Below are 19,723 nucleotides of genomic sequence, written 5' to 3'. Positions count from 1 at the left end.
GACTCCGAGGAGAAAACTGCTTGTTGTCTGTGTACTAAAATATATAGGTTTTATTAGTAGATCTAAAGAAGGAAACTAAATACTGTAAAATAATAAATCTCCTCATATGTTTTCCTTATTATCTCCAGTAATTGTATTATTACACAGGATTTTTATGATGCTACATCGGCTCATCTTCTCATTCAGGTCTCTACAATAACGGATCCTCTCAGTGAAGATCTCCTACAAAAGAAAATTTTCCTGATTTACCCTTCAAAGATAGATATGGACAGAGACTAGATGGTGGAGAAAATATTACACCTCACCCTAGAGATCCTCTTCCGGCTTACTGGAGAGGTGAGAGATTCTGATGACGTCACATTACATCATTCTCATCTATGGGAATAACAGATGGACAGGACTGGAGAGGTGAGGACTCTGGAAATGTCTGTAGTGAGACTTATTAATGTGTCTCTCCATTACCAGGATTACACAGTGGTGAAGAAGACCTCTAGTGATTGCTGTCAGGACCCTGTGTCTGAGGGATGCGGAAGACCCCTGAACCCAATCACGGGGTCTGCACCTCACCCCCTGATACATGAGGACATCAATGACCAGAAGATCCTAGAACTCACCTACAAGATGATTGAGCTGCTGACTGGAGAGGTGACAATGCTGGGAATGCTCGGACATTATACAGTAACACTATGAAAGGATCGGGGGGATGACGGTATCATTGTATGTGTCAGGTTCCTATAAGGTGTCAGGATGTCACTGTCTATTTCTCCATGGAGGAGTGGGAGTATTTTGAAGGACACAGAGATCGGTACAAGAACGTCATAATGGGGGTTCCCCAGCCCCTCACATCTCCAGGTAATAAACAGGACTAAATACATACAGCCTATAATTATATGTATGTAAAGAATGAATTCACTCCCTGTATGTGTTTCCTTCAGATCTATACAGTAAGAGGACAACACCAGAGAGATGTCCCCGTCCTCTTCTTCCACAGGACTGTAAACAAGAAGATCCCAATGTTCCTCAGGATCATCAGGTAGATGGAAAGAAGGTGTCAGGAGATCTCCCCTATGATGTGTAGACGCCGATGAAGGTCTTTTGCTCAGTCTTGTTTTATCCACCAGTATTATGTTTTATACTTGTGTAATGAGAACGGTGGAGATGGCAGGATTAGAGCTGATCATAGATGTGACTTCTCCATGTCTGTGACTTTTATGTGTTTCAGGGTGAAGATCTGACCCATATTAATGCTATAGAGACATATGTGAGAGATGATGAGCGGTGTAAAGAGGAGATTCCCACATATGACTACCCAGGTGAGGAGTAACCACTAAATGCAGAGAAGTCACAGATTCTTCTCATCACCGGCTGTGGCTGCTTTATCGGTGGTGTAGTCTGGCCGCATTACCACGATTACCATGGATTCTGGCTCATGAATTGGGACACATTTAAATTTGTAGGACAATATGCTCTAGCAAGCTATCTGTCAGAAACAAATTTAAAAAATTGAGTGGTCCAAAATTTTCCACCTCCACATTTATACCAGGAATGGCATTAAAATTAGGGATGAATGGAGGAGTATCCGAATTCGAAGCATCCCATCTTGGAAATGCTACATCAAGAGGAAAAGCCCCTTGGACATTGGTGTGTGCCAATTCACGAGCACTAGGGACAGCGCTAGTACTGGGCATTGTTCCCTGAGTTGGAGACATTTCTCCAGAAGCGCTATTTGTCCTTCTTATTGTACTAGTCCTTGTGTGTGAGGATGGACCAGAATCACTGCTCATTTCTGAGTTATCACTGTCACTGCTACTAAAGTCCTCGAAACCCACATCGCCATCTGACACTGCACTTTCTTCACTGTCAGAACAAAAAAGTGTATAAGCCTCCTCTGCACTATAATTCTGACTGGCCAATTTATTCGTTATTTTTTTTTCTGGAAATAGAAAACTCTGACGTGACGTGATCAAATTATTGTGGAGACAATTGAGAAAAGCCTATTTCTTTAGCCTAACCCTTACTTTAGAATAAACCTTAACCCTAACTTTAGCTTAACAGTAACCCTATCTTTAGCCCCAACACTAACCCTAACTATAGCACTAACCCTAACCTGCCTTATCTGTTTTTTTAACCTTATAACAAGATCGCTGACTCACACAGCTGTTGCCAGCAGCACTTGTAACACTGTTTCTCCTCTAATCTCTCACTGACAGAAGATCTGAGGAGAAACAGCGTTTTTATGAGGCACCCGGGAAAGTTCGTTGCTACAACAAACTTTACTAGTGATTTGTCTCATTGGCTGGGGTGACGCTGATGTCATCAGGACATGAAACAATCAAGTCTCAATGAGGTCGGGGGTCACAGGAAGCATTGTGCGCCAGAATTCCTTCGTTATAAGGCACATGGGGGTCCCGATGAGCACAAAACCGCCGACCGTAGACAAACGGTAGATAAATGTTGGCGCTAGCCGGGATTTGTGTAGCGCTGACGTTTATCTACCGTTGACGGTCACAAAGTGGTTAAGTTAGGCTACTTTCACACTTCCCTTTATTTTAATCCGTCACAATGCGTCGGCGCGACGTATCGACGGATGCATCAAAAATAGTGAAAAACGGATGCAATGCATCCAGTATTTCGACGGATCCGCTAGACGGTTCCGTCGAAAAACTGGATCCGTTGCATCCGTTTTTATCATCCGTTTCTTTGACGGATCAATTTTCCATGCCTAAAAATGGGATTCTCCCAAATGTGATTGGCTACTGGAAAATAGGGAAACCAATATATTGACTGGCTGACTGTCTTCAGGCTGGCAGGAGTCTTGCTGGCACATTTGGGGGTGACGCCTCAGGCCAGGTTTATATAGATTTGGGGCCTGTCTGGCCAATTGGCTATAAATTCCTGATTCTGAGCATGCTCAGTGTAAAAAAATGGATTGCAGTGCTGGATTCCGTCATACGACGTGTCACGACGGATCCTGCGTCCATAAGCTTCCATTCTAGTCAACGACGTATGCTGCAGGATCCGTCGCAACACGATTTCCCAACGCAGACAAAAAACATTACATTGAACGTTTTTTCCAGACGACGGTCCGCCAAAACACGACAGATCCGTCGCACGATGAATGCGACGTGTCGCGATCCGTCGCTAATACAAGTCTATGGGAAAAAAACGGATTCTCTGGGCACATTTGCAGGATCCGTTTTTTTCCCAAAACTACGCATTGCAATGGATCTGAAAAGACAGAAGTGAAAGAGGCCTTAAGGATACCATAATTTCTGTTCAGGCCTATTTCATGAGTTTTATTTTTTTTTTAAACTCTGTGGAAGCATGGTTGAAAAGCAATGTCTGATTTTCCAGGACGTCCCTCCTAACAGCACCCTGGAGGTCGTCCTCCTCCCCCTTGCTGGGACAGGAAACACACAAGAGTTCAAAAGGGCATGTCCCACTCCCAATCCTCAGTGTTTTTCCTGTCCCTGCAAGGGACGCACGAGAGAAGCTGCGCAGGCTTACCGGAGCTCAGGGGGATCGTGCGGCTCGTCCAATACCCTTCCCCCTGTCAAGAGGCTCAGGGCAGAAACCCTCCAGAGCGGGGTCCCTCTGCTCCAAAGAACAGGAAGGACGAGATCCTGTGGCGGCCGCTCCTCCCGGAGGGAGGCTCTCGGCCGCGATGCGGTTCCATGCGGCGCAACATCCAGAGCGGTGTAGCGTCTGACACGGCGTCTTCTGAACGGAAGTCCCGGGGAACCGCGTCACTTCTGGTTTGCCGGCATCTGTTACCGTCACTTCCGGTGACGAGGTAAAGTGCGGGGAGAGTGTGTGCGCTCCAGCGTGGGACGCACAAGCAGCCGAATCGCTCTTAATCCAGCGTGGATTCGGTAGAGGTTTCCGTAACCAGGGCAATAGAAACAAGAGTTTCTTCTTTAGCCCATCCTCAAAGCCTAAGACACAATAACGCCACCCTTATAGGGGGAAGGCTCCGCTACTTTGCGAAAAACTGGGCCCAAATCACCCAAAATCAGTGGGTTCTTCGGACTGTGTCAGAAGGTTAGAACATCGAACTTTCCTCCCCTCCTCCGGACAGATACATCGTACCTACGGTGGTCATGCAAAACTCTCCCATGATGCTAGACTTAGAGGACATGCTTTCCTCAGAGGTCATAATTCCAGTACCACCACTAGAAGTAGGACGGGGTCAATACTCTTCCCTATTTTCTATAATGAAGCCTTCCGGCGACTCGCGCACGATAATAAATTTGAAACCTCTAAACGCCTGGGTCAGGTACAAGAGGTTTCGCATGGAGTCCATACACTCTGCAATCCTCCTAATAGATCGGGACGCTGTGATGTGCACTCTCGACCTGAAGAGTGCCTATTATCAGGTCCCCGTCATCTCAGAAACTTCTGAGGTTTGCGGTGGTGCTGCCGTCCGGAACCTGTCACTACCAGTTCCAATGCCTTCCGTTTGGGCTTGCCTCAGCACCTCGTGTGTTTACAAAACTGGTGTCGGAAATAGTCGCTTTCCTGAGAAACCAAGGGATCAAGATAGTCCCATATCTAGACGATTTTCTCCTGATCGCAAGTACACCAGAGATTCTGTCAGATCACAGGAACCAAACTGTGTCAGTGATGGAGCAGTTGGGATGGATCATAAACTGGCAGAAATCCGACCTGACTCCGGAATGCAAAAAGATCTTCCTGGGAGTGTGTCTGGATTCGAGAAACAGGATATCCCTGTTACCCGAGAACAAGTTGGAGGCAATCCGGATCCAGATCAGGCTCCTATTAGAACGCAGAGCATCAATAAGAACGGCCATGAGAGTACTAGGTCTGATGACAGCTTGCATACCGTGTGTAAGATGGGCACAGCTCCATTCAAGACCTCTGCAAAGATTAATCCTTTCCAAATGGGACCGTCGTCAGTCTTCTCTGGACAGTTCTTTAAGGCTGACGTATCCAGTATGAAGATCTCTACTCTGGTGGAGACAACCAGAGAAGCTAAGAGTCGGGGTGTTATGGTCTACCAATCCCTATGTAGTGGTAACTACAGACGCCAGCGCCTGGGGCTGGGGAGCCCACCTAAAGGGCAGGATCCTACAAGGGAGGTGGCCAGCAGATGTTGTTCACAGCTCCTCCAACTTCAAAGAGTTGTATGCGGTCTGGGAGGCGTTAAAAAGGAACCTACACACCCTCAAAAATTGTCATATCAGGATACTATCCGACAATATTACAACAGTGTCTTTCCTGAAGCATCAGGGAGGCTCAAGACACTATCCGCTTCAGGAGCTTGCGGGAAGAATATTCCGTTGGGCAGAAAAATCGGTCCTATCCATTTCGGCAATCCACTTAGAAGGCTCTCAGAATGTCATAGAAGACTATCTGAGCAGAAGACGGATATTTGCAACAGAGTGGGAACTCAATCAGGAGATCTTCCAAGATCTATGCCTTCACTGGGGAACTTCCAGTATAGACCTATTTGCAAATAGGAGGAACTCAAAGGTCTCAAGATTCTTCTCGCTGAACCCTCAAGATCTCGCAGAAGGGATAGATGCTCTGAGCCAGGAATGGACGGAACCTCTCTCCTACGCATTCCTGCCTCTTGCGCCGATTCCAGCTGTTCTCAGAAAAATCAAAGAGGATCGTGCTCGAGTCATATTGATTGTACCACTTTGGCCGAGAAGGAGCTGGTTCTCTCTTCTCGTGGATCTGGCAATAGAGAGCCCAGTAGAGCTCCCTCTCAGGGCAGATGTAATCCACCAAAGTCCGGTGTACGACCCAAATCCAGAGAATCTCCATCTCTCTGCATGGATCCTGAAAGGAACATCCTGAAGGCAAGAGGGCTATCAGATCAGGTGATAGCTACTATAAAATCCAGCAGGAAGCCAGTCACATCGGCAATTTATTTGAAGATCTGGAAGCGTTTCTATCTGGAGAGTGGCAGGTCTGAGGTTACGGCAGGCGCTCCCGACTTACCCAGAATTTTAGATTTCCTGCAGGCTGGGTTTGACAAAGGTCTCAAGCCAAGCACTTTGAAAGTGCAGATCTCGGCACTTAGCTCCTTTTTCGACTATCCCCTAGCATCCCACCCGTGGATAGTTAGATTTATCAGAGCCACCCAGAGGTTGCGCCCTACCATTAGGCAATTGTCGCCGTCCTGGGACCTTAACTTGGTCCTCAAATTCCTCTGTAAAAATGTTTACGCTTCGGCCGATAGTATGCCCATTCCAGCCCTCACTCGTAAAACAGCATTTTTAGTGGCAATTACTACGGCTAAGAGGGTGGGGGAGATTCAGGCCCTGTGCACTAGGGACCCGTACCTTCAGATTAGAGAAGATAGTCTAATCCTTAAATTGGATCCCTCTTTTATTCCAAAGGTGGGATCGGTTAAAAACAGAAATCAGGAAATTGTGTTACCATCCTTCTGCAATAACCCGGCTAACGAAAAAGAAAGAGCTCTCCATTCCCTCGATGTCAGACAGACAGTTCTAGACTACCTAGCAGCCACCAGCTCGTGGCGTATTGACCCAAATTTATTTATCTTATTTGGGGGGAAGAATAAGGGAAAGAAGGCCTCTATTGCTCGTTGGATCACTTCGGTGATCTCTGAGGCTTATCAGTCTGAAGGGCTCCCTCCTCCAGGGGGTCTCCATGCGCATTCTACTCGAGGGATAGCTACTTCTTGGGCTGAGAGAGCAGGTGCCTCTCTTGAACAGATCTGTAAGGCAGCAACTTGGGCTAACGCTATTACATTTTGTAGACACTATAAGCTTGATGTTTTGTCTGGTCAACATACTGCATTTGGGAGAAAGGTTCTCCAGGCGGTAATCCCACCCTAAGGAGGTGCTTTGGTACTCTCCAGGGTGCTGTCAGGAGGGACGTCCTGGAAAATAGGTATTAAGCTTACCGTTAATTATGTTTCCAGGAGTCCATACTGACAGCACTGGTAGTTCCCTCCCTGGTGATATTGTTATGCATTATGTAAGGTAGCCTGACATAAGATGTATTATGTTCCTGGCATAAAATGTATTGCATATTATGTTTGACATATGATGAAATATGTTCCTGACAGTTGATGTATATATTTATTTTCTATTAAAGTCTTTTCTGCATTTCCATGAGGTGGTTCTTGTTACAACACTGAGGATTGGGGGTGGGACATGCCCTTTTGAACTCTCGTGTTTCCTGTCCCAGCAAGGGGGAGGAGGACGACCTTCAGGGTGCTGTCAGTATGGACTCCTGGAAACATAATTAACGGTAAGCTTAATACCTATTTTCATTTGTTCATTTTCATAGATTTTTGATTTATTACTTTTCTCAGATTCAAGTTATTTCTGTGACCATAGTGGGTTTTTCTGTCATTAACCCCTTTCTGACATTAGACGTACTATCCCATCGAGGTGGGGTGGGCCCCTATGACCACCGACGGGATAGTACGTCATATGCGATCGGCAGCGCTCACGGGGGGAGCGCCGCCGATCGCGGCCGGGTGTCAGCTGCCTATCGCAGCTGACATCCGGCACTATGTGCCAGGAGCGGTCATGGACCGCCCCCGGCACATTAACCCCCGGCACACCGCGATCAAAGATGATCGCGATGTTCCGGCGGTACAGGGAAGCATCGCGCAGGGAGGGGGCTCCCTGCGGGCTTCCCTGAGCCCCCCGCAGCAACGCGATGTGATCGCGTTGCTGCGAGGGTCTGCTCACCTCCCTCCCTGCTCCAGTCCCGGATCCAAGATGGCCACGGATCCGGGTCCTGCAGGGAGGGAGGTGGCTTCACAGAGCCTGCTCAGAGCAGGCACTGTGAAGCCTGCAGTGCTGCATGTCAGATCGGTGATCTGACAGAGTGCTGTGCAAACTGTCAGATCATCGATCTGTGCTGTCCCCCCCTGGGAGAAAATAAAAAAGGTTAAAAAAAAATTTCCAAATGTGTAAAAAAGAAAAAAAAAAAAAAAAAAAATTCCTAAATAATGAAAAAAAAATATTATTCCCATAAATTCATTTCTTCATCTAAATAAAAAAACAAAAGTACACATATTTAGTATCGCCGCGTCCGTAACGACCCGACCTATAAAACTGGCCCACTAGTTAACCCCTTCAGTAAACACCGTAAGAAAAAAAAAAAAAAAGAGGCAAAAAACAACGCTTTATTATCATACCGCCGAACAAAAAGTGGAATAACACGCGATCAAAAAGACAGATATAAATAACCATGGTACCGCTGAAAACGTCATCTTGTCCCGCAAAAAACGAGCCGCCATACAGCATCATCAGCAAAAAAATAAAAAAGTTATAGTCCTGAGAATAAAAAAAAAGTTTTTATCGTATAAAAGCGCCAAAACATAAAAAAATTATATAAATGAGGTGTCGCTGTAAACGTACTGACCCGAAGAATAAAACCGCTTTATCAATTTTGCCAAACGCGGAACGGTATAAACGCCTCCCCCAGAAAGAAAGAAATTCATGAATAGCTGGTCATTCTTCCTCACAAAAATCGTAATAAAAAGCGATCTAAAAATGTCACGTGCCCGAAAATGTTACCAATAAAAACGTCAACTCGTCCCGCAAAAAACAAGACCTCACGTGACTCTGTGGACCAAAATATGGAAAAATTATAGCTCTCAAAATGTGGTTACGCAAAAAATATTTTTTGCAATAAAAAGCGTCTTTCAGTGTGTGACGGCTGCCAATCATAAAAATCCGATAAAAAACTAGCTATAAAAGTAAATCAAACCCCCCTTCATCACCCCCTTAGTTAGGGAAAAATTAAATTTATTTATTTCCATTTTCCCATTAGGGTTAGGGCTAGGGCTAAAGTTAGGGCTAGGGTTAGAGTTGGGGCTACAGTTAGGGTTAGGGTTTAGATTACATTTACAGTTGGGAATAGGGTTGGGATTAGGGTTAGGGGTGTGTCAGGGTTAGAGGTGTGGTTAGGGTTACCGTTGGAATTAGGATTAGGTGTGTGTTTGGATTAGGGTTTCAGTTATAATTGGGGGGTTTCCACTGTTTAGGCACATCAGGGGCTCTCCAAACACGACATGGCGTCCGATCTCAATTCCAGCCAATTCTGCGTTGAAAAAGTAAAACTGCTCCTTCCCTTCCGAGCTCTCCCGTGTGCCCAAACAGGGGTTTACCCCAACATATGGGGTATCAGCGTACTCAGGACAAATAGGACAACAACTTTTGGGGTCCAATTTCTCCTGTTACCCTTGGGAAAATACAAAACTGGGGGCTAAAAATAATTTTTGTGGGAAAAAATAGATTTTTTATTTTCACGGCTCTGCGTTATAAACTGTAGTGAAACACTTGGGGGTTCAAAGTTCTCACAACACATCTAGATGAGTTCCCTGGTGGGTCTGCTTTCCAAAATGGTGTCACTTGTGGTTTTTTTTTTACTGTTTAGGTACATTAGGGGCTCTGCAAACGCAATGTGACACCTGCAGACCATTCCATCTAAGTCTGCATTCCAAATGGCGCTCCTTCCCTTCCGAGCCCTCCCATGCGCCCAAACAGTGGTTCCCCCCACATATTGTGTATAATCGCACTCAGGACAAATTGGGCAACAAATTTTGGCGTCCAATTTCTCCTGTTACCCTCGGGAAAATACAAAACTGGGGGCTAAAAAAACTATTTTTGTGGGAAAAATTTTTTGTTTTATTTTTACGGCTCTGCATTATAAACTTCTGTGAAGCCCTTGGTGGGTCAAAGCGCTCAAAACACATCTAGATAAGTTCCTTAGGGGTCTACTTTCCAAAATGGTGTCACTTGTGGGCGGTTTCAATGTTTAGGCACATCAGTGGCTCTCCAAACGCAACATGGCGTCCCATCTCAATTCCTGTCAATTTTGCATTGAAAAGTCAAACGGCGCTCCTTTCCTTCCGAGCTCTCCCATGCGCCCAAACAGTGGTTTATCCCCACATATGGGGTATCGGTGTACTCAGGACAAATTGTACAACAACTTTTCTCCTGTTACCCTTGGTAAAATAAAACAAATTGGAGCTGAAGTAAATGTTTTTTTGTGAAAAAAAGTTAAATGTTCATTTTTATTTAAACATTCCAAAAATTCCTGTGAAGCACCAGAAGGGTTAATAAACTTCTTGAATATGGTTTTGAGCACCATGAGGGGTGCAGTTTTTAGAATGGTGTCACACTTGGGTATTTTCTATCATATAGACCCCTCAAAATGACTTCAAATGAGATGTGGTCCCTAAAAAAAATGGTGTAAAAATGAGAAATTGCTGGTCAACTTTTAACCCTTATAACTCCCTAACAAAAAAAAATTTTGGTTCCAAAATTGTGCTGATGTAAAGTAGACATGTGAGAAATGTTACTTATTAAGTATTTTGTGTGACATATCTCTGTCATTTAATTGCATAAAAATTCAAAGTTGGAAAATTGCGAAATTTTCATAATTTTCGCCAAATTTCCATTTTTTTTCACAAATGAACGCAGGTACTATCAAAGAATTTTACCACTATCATGAAGTACAATATGTCACGAGAAAACAGTGTCAGAATCACTGGGATCCGTTGAAGCGTTCCAGAGTTATAACCTCATAAAGGGACAGTGGTCAGAATTGTAAAAATTGGCCCGGTCATTAAAGGGAACCTGTCACCCCGAAAATCGCGGGTGAGGTAATCCCACCGGCATCAGGGGCTTATCTGCAGCATTCTGTAATGCTGTAGATAAGCCCCCGATGTTACCTGAAAAAGGAGAAAAAGACATTAGATTATACTCACCCAGGGGCGGTCCCGCTGCTGGTCAGGTCGGATGGGCGTCTCTGCTCCGCTGCGGCGCCTCCCATCTTCATTACAAGACGTCCTCTTCTGATCTTCAGCCACGGCTCCGGCGCAGGCGTACTTTGCTCTGCCCTGTTGAGGGCAGAGGATAGTACTGCAGTGCGCAGGCGCCGGAAAGGTCAGAGGCCCGGCGCCTGCGCACTGCAGTACTTTGTCTGCCTTCAACAGGGCAGAGCAAAGTACGCCTGCGCCGGAGCCGTGGCTGAAGATCAGAAGAGGACGTCATGGAAAGAAGATAGGAGGCGCCGGAGCGGACCGGAGACGCCCATCCGACCTGACCAGCAGCGGGACCGCCCCTGGGTGAGTATAATCTAACGTCTTTTTCTCCTTTTTCAGGTAACATCGGGGGCTTATCTACAGCATTACAGAATGCTGCAGATAAGCCCCTGATGCCGGTGGGATTACCTCACCCGCGATTTTCGGGGTGACAGGTTCCCTTTAACGTGCAAACCACCCTTGGGGGTAAAGGGGTTAAATGAGGGGTACCAACAATTTTGACCATGTGTGTAGGAGGAATGAATATTTTGATTCCACAGCCACTTTCTGGAAATTAGCACGAAGTGGATGTTGGAGAGTGAAAATTACACATTTTATTACCCAGCACATAATGCCGAGATTGGACTCCAGGAGACACACACCACAAATTAAGTGGATTCTTCTTACTATAATATTGGTAAATACAGGGATCCAAAATGTTGTTTGAGCACACTGCAAGACTCAGAAGTGAGAGTGGATTTTGCTGGATTGGTCGTTAGAAACGCTGTTGCTTTTCAACAACCTTGAGCCACTAATAGTGTGGGAGCCTCTGCTTTCCAAAGCTAGCAAATGTGTGGGATGAGTCACACCTATACAATACCCTCAGAGATATCAGTAGACTATAAGGCCGGTTTCACACGTCAGTGGCTCCGGTACGTGAGGTGACAGTTTCCTCACGTACCGGAGCCACTGACACACATAGACACATTGAAATCAATGCATCTGTGCAGATGTCATTGATTTTTTGTGGACTGTGTCTCCATGTGCCAAACACGGAGACATGTCAGTGTTCGTGGGAGCGCACGGATTACATGAACCCAAGTCAATGGTTTCGTGTAAAACACGTACCGCACACGGACGTTGTCCGTGTGCAGTCCGTGTGCCGTGCAGGAGACAGCGCTACAGTAAGCGCTGTCCCCCCCACTGGTGCTGAAGCCTCCATTCATATTTTCTCTGCAGCAGCGTTTGCTGTAGAGAAGATATGAATATTCCTTTTTTTTTTTTTTTTTGTTTCTCATGTTTAAAATAAAGTTCCCTGTCCCCACCCCCTGTGCGCCCGCCCGCTGTTCTTAAAATACTCACCCAGCTCCCTCGCTGGCTGGCGCTGCTTCCTGTCCTGGCCGCACCTTCTACTGTATGAGCGGTCACGTGGGGCCGCCGATTACAGTCATGAATATGCGGCTCCACCTCCCATAGGGGTGGAGCCGCATATTCATTACGGTAAATGAGCGGCCCCACGTGACCGTTCATACAGTAGAAGGTGCGGCCAGGACAGGAAGCAGCGCCAGCCAGCGAGGGAGCCGGGTGAGTATTTTAAGAGCAGCGGGCGGGCAGGGGGTGGGGACATGGATCTTTATTGTAAACACGAGAAACAAACAAAAAAAAAGGAATATTCATATCTTCTCTACAGCAAACGCTGCTGCAGAGAAGATATAAATGGCAGCTTTAGCACGAGATGCAGGGGACAGCGCTAAACTTTAGCGCTGTCTCCTGCACGGTGTGTGTGGTACCCAGTGGGCACACGGGTGCCGCACTGATGTGCCACAGAAACGCACGGGCACACGGACACGGATAATTCCGGTACCGATTTTTCCGGTACCAGAATTATCTGGACGTGTGGGACTGCCCTAACAAGGAGAGTCTCCCAATAATTAAAACTTAACTTTTAATCACTAAGATAAAATGGACAAACTAAGATGAAACAATTAACACATGTGAATAAGGTGCTCAAGATAAACATTGGTTTGATCTCACCAATGGGAATTTCTCTGGGGATTTATGACTACCCATAGGCAGTGGCACAAATTGTCACACTCATGGATAGGTACCCTGCCTCTGCAGTGTTACCTAGATGACGGTCACTTAATTTTTTGCATACTTTATGTCCCATTGGCTTTAAATCAACTCCACGTGACTGGGGAGGAAACGCGTAGGGAGACCTATATATTATATGTAGTGGATGGTGGTTGTCCCTAGCCGGGTATACTTGGGGCCTGTCCTTGTTAGGACAGGAGCAATACAAGGGGCACGACAGGGAGTTTAGTAAAGCCCTAAACCCCCTTCATCTCTTTCCTCCCCTCCTATCTAGAGAAGGCTACAGGAGGAACCTGCTATGGATGTTTGTCCGTTCCCATTGGTGAGATCAAACCAATATTTATCTTGAGCACTGATTTGCACGAGCACCTTATTCACATGTGTTAATTGTGTCATGTTAGTTTGTCCATTGTCCATTTCATCTTAGTGATTAAAGTTAAGTTTTAATTATTGGGAGACTCTCTGTGCTATATTTTAACCTCTATTTTTCCACTGATCGATGATGGACCTGACGGTGGACTTTTTTTTTGTGAGATGAGAATTGGTATTATTTTTGCCTACATAACATTGATTCTTTTTATTCGTTATTTTGGAGGCAGAATGAACAAACAGTTGAACACCACACACTATTGGTTCATCCAACAAGTTTTCTATTAGACTGTGAACAGTCATTGTCTTGGTAAATAATTAAAGTATTTTACATAGCTTGCCATTTTTATAGATGGTTTAAGTAGAAATGTTCAAAAATATAAACCTCAAGGATATTTTATAAAAAAAAAATAAAAAATTTTATCTTAGCAGATGACTGTACCAAGAGATCAGAGGGGCTGTTGACATCTTCAGTTTTTAAATCTGATGATCTTGAGATCCTACAAGATACAACTGAAGAGAATGCCATTACTCCAGATATATCATCATCCATTCAAAGCAAAGATCTGTCATCTGATCCTATGAAACAGGTCCCATCCTCTGATTCATTACTCACTACCAAGGAAAATCAAAGTCACAAAAGAGGCATTAAAAAACAAACTGCTTCTAAAACAAAGAAGTCATTTTCATGTTCAGAATGTGGAAAATGTTTTACATGGAAATCACATTTTGTTACACACCAAAGAACTCACACAGGGGAGAAGCCTTTTTGCTGTTCAGAATGTGGGAAATGTTTTAAGAAGAAATTAGGTTTGGTTATTCACCATAGAACTCACACAGGGGAGAAACCTTTTTCATGTTCAGAATGTGGGAAACGTTTTAACCAGAAATCAGATTTGGTTGCTCACCGTAGAAGTCACACAGGGGAGAAGCCTTTTTCATGTTCAGAATGTGGGAAATGTTTTAACCGGAAACCAGATTTGGTTAATCACCATAGAATTCACACGGGGGAGAAGCCTTTTTCCTGTTCAGAATGTGGGAAATGTTTTAAATGGAAAATAAATCTTGATAGCCATCAAAGAACCCACACAGGGGAGAAACCTTTCACTTGTTCAGAATGTGGGAAATGTTTTAACCAGAAATGTCATCTTGTTAGTCACCAGAGAACTCACACAGGGGAGAAGCCTTTTTCATGTTCAGAATGTGGGAAATGTTTTAAATGGAAAATAGATTTGGTTAATCACCATATAACTCACACAGGGGAGAAGCCTTTTTCCTGTTCCGAATGTGGGAAATTTTTTAACCAGAAATGGCATCTTGTTAATCACCAGAGAACTCACACAGGAGAGAAGCCTTTTTCCTGTTCAGAATGTGGGAAATGTTTTACACGTAAATCACTGCTTCTTGCTCACCATAGAACTCACACAGGGGAGAAGCCTTTTTCCTGTTCAGAATGTGGGAAATGTTTTAACCAGAAATGGCATCTTGTTAGTCACCAGAGAACTCACACAGGAGAGAAGCCTTTTTCCTGTTCAGAATGTGGGAAATGTTTTATCCAGAAATCATATTTGGTTAGGCACCATCGAACTCACACAGGGGAGAAGTCTTTTTCCTGTTTAGAATGTGGGAAATGTTTTAACCGGAAATCAGATTTGGTTAGGCACTATAGAAATCACACAGGGGAGAAGTCTTTTTCCTGTTCAGAATGTGGGAAATGTTTTAAATGGAAAGCGCTTCTTGTTAGACATCAGAGCAGTCACACAAAGAAGTCTTTTTCATTTTCTTAATGTGGGAAATATTTTACTTGGAAATCAACTGTTAATAAACATCAGAGATGTCACATAGGGGAGAAGCCTTTTTTTATATTCATAATGTTGGAAAAGTTTTAACCAAAATTGAATCTTCTTAAACAGATTGTCTCTTGTCATTCCTCATGTGTGCAGACAAAAGGATAAAACTAAACTTTATTACCGTATATACTCAAGTATAAGCCGAGATTTTCAGCCCATTTTTTTGGGCTGAAAGTCCCCCCCCTTGGCTTACACTCGAGTCATACCCGGGGGTCGGCAGGGGAGGGGGAGCGGGGCCTCTCTAATTATACTCACCTACTGCTGGCGCGGTCCCTGTTTCCAGCTCTGCAGTTTCTTCCTGTACTGAGCGGTCACATGGTAGCGCGGTAACTGTGACCGCTCAATACAGGGAGAAGATGCAGCGGTGGAAGAAGCAGGGACCGCACCAGCAGTAGGTGAGTATACGGGGATTGGAGCGCTGCGTGATATTTACCGCTCCTCGTTCCGGTGCGGCTCAGTCTTCAGCGTCCTCTGGCTGTGACACTCAGGTCAGAGGGCGCGGTGACGTGGTCAGTGCACGCCCTCTGCTGAACGTCAGTGCTGAAGACTGAGCCGCACCGGAACGAGGAGCAGGTAACTATTGAAAATGCCAGGGGTCCTGAGCGAAGAGAGGTATGTGATTTTTTTTTTTTATGGCAGCAAAAGCAAATGGGGCAAGTGACTGTATGGATGATCTTATGGGGCCATAAAGTTTGTGCAGCATTATATGGGGCAAGTGTCTGTACGGAGCATCTTATGGGGACATAACGTTTGTGCAGCACTATATGGGGCAAGTGACTGTACGGAGCATCTTATGGGGCCATAACGTTTGTGCAGCACTATATAGGGCAAATATGTCTTTGGAGCATCTTATGGGGCCCTTATTACCCTTTATGCAGGATTATATTGGGCATATTTTAATATGGAGCATCTTATGGGGCCCGTCATAAACTTTATGGAGCATTATATGGGGTGTATTTTGTATGGATCATTATATGGGGCTCCTGATTCAATATGGATATTCAAAAACACACTTAACATACTGATGTCTCAATTAATTTTACTTTTATTGGTATCTATTTTTACTTTTGAAATTTACCGGTAGCTGCTGCATTTTCCACCCTAGGCTTATATTCGAGTCATTAAGTTTTCCCAGTTTTTTGTGGCAAAATTAGGGGGGTCGGCTTATACTCGGGTCGGCTTATACTCGAGTACATACGGTATTTCTAAATGTAAAACTATACCCATAATTCACCCCCTGAAGGTTAGTGCCGGGCCGGCGTCAGCACCCGGCACACACGGGCAAGTGCCAAGGCCCTAGTGGGGGGGGGGCATTTTGACAAGTGTGACCAACTTTTTGCTTTTGATGCTGCCTATGCAGCATCAATAGTAAAAAGATATAGTGTTTAAAAAAATAAAATATTGTGTTATTCTCACCTTGCGGCAGCCCCCGCAGCCTTCCTGCTCCTCGCAATGCTCCCGGCAGCTCCCGTTCCCAGTGATGCCTTGCGAAATGACCCCAGATGACGTAGGATCACGTGAGACTGCTACATCATCACAGATCATTGTCTTGCAAGGCATTACTGGGAACGGGAGCTGCCAGGAGCATTGCTAAGGCCGGGGTTGGATCCAGGGGCCACCAGAATATAACTATTTTTTATTTTAATTCTTTTTTTAACAGGGATATGGTGCCCACACTGCTATATACTACGTGGCTGTGTTATATACTATGTGGCTGTGCTATATACTAGGTGGGCTGTGCTATATACTGCGTGGCTGTGCTATATACTATGTGGCTGTGCTTTATGCTACACATTTTGAACTTTTACAAATGTTCTTAATACTTTCTAATGTTTACTTTAAAAAGTTTTCCATTAAAAAATTGTCATATTTAATGTATGAAGTTTATTCTTTGCAGCAAGTTTAGCTAACAATAAAATGCCTACTGGTAACTGAGGAAGAGAGAGTAGATCACAAAAATTGGCATATAAGGGGTTGACTTATATAAAGCCCCTCTGCTGTATGGTATTGTAGAATTTACAATAGCTATCACTCATGTAAGAAGTGAAATCTGGCTTTGTACTGTACCTACTGTACCTATATTTCTCTGCTGTATCCGTGCATCATGAATCGTGGTATCTTTTAAGGGGCCCACTGAGACTCTTTCGCCCGGGGCCCTCAAAAACCTGGAGCCGGCCCTGGGTTGTTCAGTAGGTGACTAACAGAAAAAACTTACCCCACAGTTCAGTATATAGTTTGAGGTGACGTATACACACTCACGCTCCAAGCCTCTCATTTCTACGGGTTTCATTGTCCTCACCAAACCCCCCCCCCCCCCCCTAAAAACTGGTATCATGTTATCCGAAACAGTCCGAAAACCAGCTACATATTGGCAGATCCCAGACTTCAAACTGTATACTTCGTAAGTTTATAAGTAACTCCAGTGTCAGGAATAGACAGTATGTGAAAAATACAGTATAATTCTTGTGTTTTTTCTCCTATAGGGACTGCCCTAGTTTGGTAATGTAACAGCTTTTATTTAGTAGTGCAGACAAATTGTCCTAGACTAAACTCCGTTTTCAGGTTTTCAGATGGCCCAATATGTACTACTCCGGGAAAACTTACCTGCTCCAAAGATCAATAGCAGCTTCTAACTAATGGCCATGCCGCGGTCTGTCAAGGAATGAGTGCAATATCGTTATAAAGACTAGGCATATGTGCAACCATAATGTCTGGAAGATCTGTGCCATTATTTATTATGAATATGTCATGGAGTGACTGGCCCAGTGTGACACGACCCAGCAATTGGTCGGTCACCAAAAAATTCAGCAACTCAACGCCGATGGAATAGAGAGGAAGGCCCTGACAATAGGGAACCAGGGACGATCACTTCCTGAGCTCCAACCTGAGCCTGTCCCTGATCTCACCTAACTCACTATGCAGGTCCTTACCCTCCCGACGTCAGGATTCCCTGTCCTAAACTGTCACCTTAAACTGCCCTTGCTAGTGCACTGGCCGGCTTAGGACGCTAGCCTAGCCACTACAGCTAAAAAAAAAACACAAGGGGAGAGGAACAGACACAGAGGGGATGAGGTGTAACAACCCTGCCAGCGTCGCTGCATGGCCTCCCATCCCCCACCTGCTTTACACACAGACTCACTCGCTTCTCTTGGCCATGTTGTGGCTTCTCTCTGCTGCCAGCTCAGTGCTGTGTGCCTCATGTTTCCTGCTTGCTCTGTGCATGTTTTCTGTCTGTGTGCATAGGGGTGCGAAGCCGGCAACTCCTGTTTCCTATTGAGACTGTGTGCACCTTGCTAAGGTGTCCCCGGCCAATTGTCATGAGGCTTCCTGCATTTAAGACTTTCACACCCATTGGTGGGGGCCTGTGCAACTTACTCCCTCAATCAGTTCTTAGCTACTGAGGAGCCAGGCCCTGTCTCTGTGACTCTTGTGTCCACCACCCAGTGGGGCGTTGTACCCTGGTCTGAGTCCTGTGTTTGTTCACCCAGTGGGGCGTAGTACCCTGGCCTGTGTCCTTGTGTAGCCATCCAGTGGTGCTTCGTACCCTGGCCTGAGTCCGCCACCCAGTGGGGCGTCGTACCCTGGCTTGTGTCCGTGTCTCTGTGCCTTGTCCTGTTCCTGTGTCTATTTATGTCCCTGTCTTGGTTTGCTTTCTCTGCCGTGCGTACTCTGTGACTTGCTTTGCTCTGCTCGCGGCTCTGCACTCTGTATCTTGCTTTGCTCCTTGCTCTACATTCAGTGACCTTGATCTGCTCTCTGTGGTTTTGCTTTGCAATCGGCTCTGCACTCTGTATCTTGCTTTGCTCCTTGCTCTGCATTCTGTGACCTTGATCTGCACTCTGTGGTTTTGCTCTTGGCTCTGCACTCTGTGTCTTGCTCTACACTCTGTAACTTTGCTCTGCAGCCAGCTCTGTACTATGACTTCGCTCTGCACTTGGTGTCTTGCTTTGCTCTGCTGTCAGTTTTGCACTTGGTGTCTTGCTTTCCTCTGCTCTCAGCTCTGCAATCAGTGTTTTGCTTTTCACCGCTCTCGGCTCTGCACTCTTTGGTCCTTCTCTGCGGCTCTGCTCAACTCTTGCTCTGCGGCTCCGCTCCTTGCGGTTCTACCTAGCTCCGCTCCTTGCGGTTCTACTTGGCTCCGCCTCCTGCTCTTGGCTCCGCCTCCTGCATTTCTGTTCTTGGCTCTGCCTCCTGTGTTTCTGTTTTTGGCTCTAGCTCCGGTGCTTCTGCTTTGCATCTGCTCTTGTGGTCTTTCTCTGCCTATTCATAAGTCCTCCTGTCTGAACAGGTTCCTACCTGTTTTCATATATCTGCCTATATACCGGTCCTGCCTGTGTCCCAGCCGTGCCCGCCTGTCTGCCAGAGTGCCCGCTTGCCTTTCTATGTTCTGTTTCCCCCGATGGGATCAGCAGCCACAGCCAGACACCACCCTGAAGTGGTACCTGGTAGCTTCCTGCCACACAAGCCTGACCTCACCATCAGAGGCTCCAGCGAATACCAAGGAAGCTACTTAGTTACGCCCCTTACAGGGTAGACTGGTCGGTGGCACAGTGCGGCCACACCCCTGCATGCCCACACCAACCAGTCTGGGTGCAAGCGTGACAGTTTGCACAGGCCATGGTCCCCGCCGAGTCCCATGTGCCTT

The 19,723-nt window shown here is 45.6% G+C and overlaps 1 protein-coding gene across 1 annotated transcript; it reads left to right on the top strand.

Annotated features, from left to right (window-relative positions):
* The first annotated feature begins 132 nt into the window (after positions 1-132).
* Positions 133-16,000, top strand: LOC138663477 (oocyte zinc finger protein XlCOF22-like). Its single transcript, XM_069749707.1, has 6 exons — positions 133-336; positions 466-645; positions 729-852; positions 936-1,033; positions 1,223-1,313; positions 13,661-16,000. The coding sequence occupies exons 1-6, from the start codon at positions 280-282 to the stop codon at positions 15,013-15,015; spliced, it is 1,905 nt and encodes a 634-aa protein (XP_069605808.1). The 5' UTR covers positions 133-279; the 3' UTR covers positions 15,016-16,000.
* The last annotated feature ends 3,723 nt before the right edge of the window (positions 16,001-19,723 follow it).

Source organism: Ranitomeya imitator, chromosome 2 (assembly GCF_032444005.1).
Source record: "Ranitomeya imitator isolate aRanImi1 chromosome 2, aRanImi1.pri, whole genome shotgun sequence".
Taxonomy (NCBI): Eukaryota; Metazoa; Chordata; class Amphibia; order Anura; family Dendrobatidae; genus Ranitomeya; species Ranitomeya imitator.
The sequence above is the reverse complement of the archived record's forward strand: the minus strand, read 5'-3'. Positions and strand labels throughout refer to the sequence as shown.

Excerpts from the sequence above, each read along its gene's own strand:
- LOC138663477 (XM_069749707.1), top strand. The coding sequence starts at position 280 with ATGGTGGAGAAAATATTACACCTCACCCTAGAGATCCTCTTCCGGCTT. Across the intron at positions 1,034-1,222 it reads ATGTTCCTCAGGATCATCAG|GGTGAAGATCTGACCCATAT; the intron begins GTAGATGGAAAG and ends TATGTGTTTCAG. Across the intron at positions 1,314-13,660 it reads TCCCACATATGACTACCCAG|ATGACTGTACCAAGAGATCA; the intron begins GTGAGGAGTAAC and ends TTATCTTAGCAG.